The following is a 6,476-nucleotide window of genomic DNA, read 5'->3' on the forward strand; positions in this document are numbered from 1 at the left end:
TACCACTTACCTACAACATGGACGTAGATCGAGTACACAATGGGAGGATGTGAGTTAACCTGACACTCGTAGTGCCCCTGGTCCGTTAAGTTGACGGACTGGACGTGGAGCTGCCAATCGGCCGGTTTGGTGAAGCTGATCCTGTAGCGAGGGTCCGGGCTGTAGACCTCGGTGTCAACTGAAATTAGCTGCAAGTTGTCATCCTTCCGCCTTAGCCAGGATACCTGCAACGGTAACATTATGCTAATAAAACCATCACAAAAATGAATATGTGCGCATATAGTACCTTAGCGGAAGGTCAGAAATGAAAATCTTTACACTATAAACAGGAAAAGGAATTGTTGTTGTATGAATTACTCTAAAGTTAAATTCGAAATGGCCTTGTCTTAATGCACGTATTAAAAACTACAAAAGATTAAGGGATAAGGTATAAAAAGGCATGTGAAGACAGAAGGACAAAATAACACTATTAACAAACAAGAATAAATAAGAACAACCAAATAGTGTTGTTTGTCCTACGAATGGATCTTGTATCGGACTAATAATTTATTATGCTTATCCTGTATTCATAGCTACTGTATGATGGTAAATATATTTTATACATTAGAGGTATTGATGATGTGTGAAATATAAAACGTTTAAACATGATAGATGCTATAAGTATAGGATTGTGAGCAGACTGATTTAAAGTCCATGATACATGTTAAATGCAGATGAGCTCGTGGTTTTTTTTCCGGCCAACTTGTTTTGTAACCGCGTAATCATTGCGAGATAATAAAATAACTTCGTCACATCATCTTTCCTCATCCTAATTGTTCCTTGTTTCCTCTCCTTTTGAGTTTAAAAACGTCCAAAACAAACCCGAACTACGAGTAACTATCCTATCAAATCGGCAATCGCCAAAATGGTGTAGAGCTCAGCTAGTCTGTTTTAACATACTTAAAGAAGGAATTATTTCTCCATTTAATACAACTTATTCAACTGAACACACTTTAACATGTTAAACTAAAGATTATGATCGTTCAATTGAACCATTGGAGGAGTTGGTTTTATATTATTTCTTTTACCTATAGTTATATATTATTTGGTTAACTGATTTGATCTCGGTAAAATTTTCAGTGTTATGGTTATACTTGACAGTGATTCTAAGTACATTTCGAGTAACTTTACGAAAAATATAAATTCCCTCATTTAGGAAAATTAATTAAAATGTTTTAATTTTCCTAAAAGTGAGAATGTTTAACTGTTTTATTTATAGAGTAAGAGGTAATGTACCATGGTGAAGCAAGACATCGATATGTATGGCTTTTCAGAGTTCATGATAGTACTATTTTAGGTCATCCTGGCGACTGACTTGGGTAAGCTGTACTGTAATACTACTGTAAGAAAACAACTGGTTAAGGGAATCTAGTAAGGAGCTCCCGTCTTTTTTATTTCATAGCAATTACCTTTATCAGAATTGAATTAATTGATATGATTTATTTTTCTTCATTTCGTGTATCTTGAATGCCACCGTCATTTTTCTCACTCAAGGCAATCAGCCTATATGTAACCCGACTGTTTACAAATAAAGGAAGTAACAATGTCTTTACTTGGAAATAGTCCTGCTTTATTAGTAGGCATGATTGGAGTATTGTAATGTGCAAATATATCTTTTTCTATTCTACATCGAATGAAATTTAAACTTATCTAGTGCACTAGCGGATCTAGTGCAAAACCTTCAAGTGAGGTTTGGTGAAGACAGGTCCAATAAGATCCTCGTTGAAACAACATTATAAGATTGAAAACGGCGGTGGGTGACTACCCTAAGAGGGGCTACACCGCAGTCCTCCCGGACTACTATATCTCCCAGCTCTTCACAAGCCGAGCAAAGATGTTAACTCCGGAGACCGGCGATGTCGTACGTAAAACGTCGTACTCGGGTTTACAATCTATAAGACATGACTGCTGGACCAGCTAATTACTGAAAGATTGAACTCTACGTCCAGACGGAGCCATCTCCCTCATAATTTTCCTTATGATTTGTAATTATTGATTTGTACTTCCCTAGTATGTTGTTTGTGTCCTACTTCCTTATTATAAAATAGGATAAGATTCTCAAAGTATGTTTCTTTAGTTATGACCTATTTCTTCTGGGCCACTGTTGATAGCACAATGGATGTATTTCAATGAAAATACTGTTTTTTCTTCTTAAAGTTGGTAAAAGAGAAAATTGTGTTTTTTAGAGGTTAAATAGTTAATAAGAACTCGGGATACACTAGAGATGTTATTGCAGTACTCAGTGCCTTGACCACGTAGTAATTTCGATATGTCTCTCTAAGGGGAATTCCAATTTGGGATACACTGAAGACAATATTGCAGAACATAGAACCTTGGCTAAGGTACTAAGCCTTGATCACGAAATAAGTTCGATAAGTCCCCCTAAGGGGAATGGTACACTGGAGACGGTATTGCAGTTCACAATGTCGTGACCACAAAGTTTTTAAGTTCCCCTGGGGGGATGACCGGCCTGTTGAGTCAGCTTTTAAGATAATATCACATATAAGATGAATAAGAAAGAAAAAGTCAGAGCAACAAAGGTTTTGGACTACGGTTATGGCCTGAAGAAAATTTATATAAAGAAAAAAAAAGAGGAAATTTGTACAAGAAAATGATATCCTTTGTAATCTAGAGATGACAGCAATCGCTTTTGGACCTTAGAGAAATAGTAGTTGCTTTACAGACTTAAATCTATTAAGTTTGGGAACACGCAGTATTTACTATTGTACATCTATTTAATAAAACTGGACTGTAACATCTTATCCACTGACATATTCATCATATACCTCAAAAAGCTGTGATAATTCTATGAAGGCTATAGAGCTGAAATGATCAATAGCGGTTTTCTTTATACGAGAGTTGTGAATTAGAGTTGCGTTAAAAAAAAAAAAAATAGACTCTGGTTAAAAATATTAGAAAGGAAAGCGGGTGACAAAAAAAAATTGTATAAGGTTAACTTATACAAATAATAAGTTTAGTAGTTTATTACATTTCTGTTTAAATCAAACCAGTATTTTTTTTTTTTATTTTAACGTCACTATTTGTGGTTAATGATTTTAGGTGTTATGTAAATTTAATGAGCTTTCATTAAACACTATCTCTTACAAACAAAAAAAGAGCTAATTTACATAGTGCATCTACGTTTCAACAATTGTTCGCTCCCAAGATTTGATTCTAAAACTTCGAATCGTTAACCTTGAAATATTACGTAACTAATTGAAATAATATGGAAAAGGATTATATTAAAAAAAAAGGAATATAAATTCAGAACTTTACAAAACAAAATACATAGAAATGGTGAGAAAGCTATTATCATTTCATTTTTAATTACTGTCAATGAGAGACTAATAATTATTTTTAGTAAACGAAATTTAAGCTACATCAGAGAAAGACATTTTGAATGTTTAGTATTTAAGCCCTATCGTAATATTGTTAATAAGATATTAAAGGCCACTTGACCTACCGAAAATAGCTTTTAGCTCCAAAGCGTCTTAACAAGCCCTAATATGTCTTCAGGTACACTCAATACAAAGAGAACAATAAGTCAAAACCAGAAAGAGATGAGTAATATCTTAAAATATATGTCAAGATTATCATTCAATCTCAATCCGACAGAAACGACCCGAGGGGGCTGTATCATAATTTTTTTTTTAATAATTTATTTATTGATATTTACAACTGTATACATATAAACACATCAAGTAAATTTACTGTAAGTGATATTATGACATAATAAAGACATGTGGAGAATCTACCCATAGATAGAACTCCCAAAACATTTCTAAAGGAGAAGATCTCGAGGTCATCTTCTTTTCAGACACCTAGGAGCATTATTAGGTAGTGAAGGAGAAGCCAGGCTAGAAACAAGTGGATTTGGGTGGTTGGGAAGTTTATTATGGAAGGATTGGTATCTGGTTCTGGTCAAATCGGGAACATAGGGGACATTGAGGTTCTGATGGATGATTTGATTTGTGACAAAGTAAGGGGGATTAAGGATTTTACGAAGGATTTTGGGCTGTAAGGATTGGATTCGAGAGGAATTAGATTGTTTAGTGGAGCTCAACTCCATATGTCCAAATAGGCCTTATAATAGTCATGTAGATCAGTCTTTTGTAATGGATTGGAAGTTTGGACCGTTTGTCTAGTATATGTTGTAATAGTCGGAATCGAGTTGACATTATTACAGATGTTGCTTGATAGAATCAGTTGGATTGGAATGCATAAAATATTGGGTTAAGGATGCAAGATCCATCTTGTCTGGGCGGTGTGATCTTGTTTGTTTGTTTTTGTTTAGTGGTGCCAAACTTCATTGGTCATCAACGCCATTTATATTATATTTTATTTTTCTAATATTCCTTTAATTTTATTTATTTTTTAATTTGATTATTTATTATTTTATTTTTTTTTCCTTCCGTTCAAGTTATATTTTTGTCCGTAAATTTTGTGATTTTAAAAACTGAAACACCAATTTTATTGCTTTATCATCGTCTCCGAGGATTTTTGAGATATCTTGGTTTAGTCCTAAGCTATTGAGGTGTGGTATGAAATATAGGCATCGTTGAAAAATATGGCTTATTGTTAGATTGTTGTTGCAATACTGGCAGTTCCAAGGTTTTTGAAATAAGATCGGAGTGGATGAGCCTCGTGTGACCTATTCTCGGCCTGGTCAGTACAACCTCCTCTCTACGGCATTTGCGACTGGAGGTACCCCAGGGCTTGACATCCTTTTTAATAAGTTTTAATTTATTTATTGGGGTATCATTCCACATAGATTGGCATTTATCTTTGACTTCCTTTACAAGAGGCCTGCTCATTTCTGACGGAGTTAATATTGCTTTACCGGTGGTGTGATCTGTAAGTAAAAATAAGAATAAAAGATATGACAGAAAACAGGGCTTCTGAATTGCAGAACGAAGATAAAAGGATCATTATGAGGGTTTTATTAGGTTCAAAATGTGTCGGTATGTCAGGGATATGCAGTCTTTAACAACTTTATTATTGGCGGAATACTCCGTTAAATTTCTGTGAATGGACTCCGAAATAAGACGTTTTTTATGGTTAGTGACAGTGGCAAGAATAGAAGGATTGCCGAAATTAAAATTATGATTCAGGTATCCTATCCATATTTGAATCACAGATTTTTCCCGTACACCAATTTAGAATTCGCCCTAGGCACTCCACTGTTCAAAAAGGCTCAGAGTCGTTGACTATTTCTCTTCATCTCTTGAAAAGAAGCAATACTGCTCTGGTGCTTTCCTGGGCATAGCCCAATATTTTGACCGTGTATGGCATGCCGGATTGCTTTTCAAGCTCAAATCCATTTTACCCCGAAACTTATACCATATCCTCCGCTCATGCCTCTCAAATAGTTCCTTTCGAGTTCGCAGTGGTTTCGAGTAATCAATCTACCCGATCGAGGCAGGAGTTCCCCAAGGCAGTGTTTTGGGTCCTATCCTCTTCATCTTCTTCACTGCTGACATTCCCATCAATCCTGACACGCTCCTGGCTACATTTGCCGATGATATAGCTATCCTATCCTCCCATCTCGATCCTGTAACAGTCTCATCCAATCTCCAAACACACCTCACCCGGATTGAGCAATTGTGTAACCAATGACGGATAAAAGGGAACGAATCGAAATGCATCCATGTGAATTAGATTCATCTTAGACAAAAGAAACCTGGAACCAACATACTAGACTTAAAAGACAAGAAGTCAACAGGCGACTCAGTGAGCTATACCGACTGCTCATCTCTCACTAGAAAAAAAGCTTCTTATTTATAAGACTATACTATCATATACTTATAAGACCTATCTGAACCTACAGACTTGAACCGGGGGACAGCTAAACAGTCGAACATCAAACGTATTCAATCCTTTCAATCCAAAATCCTTAGAACCATAGTTAATGCACCCTGTTACATTTCCAATAGAACACTACACCATGACCTTCATACCTTTTGTCCTTGACCTCATACCAAGCAAATTCTCAAAATTCTGTATAAACCTTTCTAACTATTCTAATCCTTAGGTTCGATCCTTATCTAGTTCCACCCATCCCTACAATCCACCTTGAAGGTTGAACCGGCAGTGGCCAAGAGACTTACTGTAAATAAAAATGGACAATTGGAGTTCTGGCAATGGTCAGATTCTCCACTCAAGTTGAGTGTTTGCGGTTTTAGCGCACTTCCTCAGCCTCCATATTATACCACTACTGGTGATGCGGCGCGAGGGATCTTATGTACTCTGTTTTACACGTGGAGGATAGAGTGGACTCAGGGTTCCATTGTGTAAATGTTCCTCGATTGTGTAAATGTTGTATATAAGAAGAGTGTAAATAAGAGTAGTGATTATTTTATTTTTTCATGCACATAGTTTTATTATGTTCATATTTGTTATCCTTCTCTTTGTTTATATTTTAATAGAGAGAGGTTTTA

At 35.7% G+C, this 6,476-nt stretch overlaps 1 protein-coding gene across 1 annotated transcript in view; it reads right to left on the reverse strand.

The window, feature by feature from the left end:
- The window catches only part of LOC106688339 (opioid-binding protein/cell adhesion molecule-like), a gene marked incomplete at its 5' end in the record, with an annotated part of 77,118 nt that extends 72,227 nt beyond the window's left edge, over positions 1-4,891 (reverse strand). Inside the window, 2 exons of the mRNA XM_014432753.2 lie at positions 11-224; positions 4,638-4,891. Coding sequence (XP_014288239.2) covers positions 11-224; positions 4,638-4,891 — 468 coding nt within the window. The remainder of the gene's footprint in view (positions 1-10; positions 225-4,637) is intronic.
- Positions 4,892-6,476: the final 1,585 nt, after the last annotated feature.

This window comes from Halyomorpha halys, unplaced genomic scaffold (assembly GCF_000696795.3).
Source record: "Halyomorpha halys isolate HHAL.00 unplaced genomic scaffold, Hhal_1.1 Scaffold1106.1, whole genome shotgun sequence".
Taxonomy (NCBI): domain Eukaryota; kingdom Metazoa; phylum Arthropoda; class Insecta; order Hemiptera; family Pentatomidae; genus Halyomorpha; species Halyomorpha halys.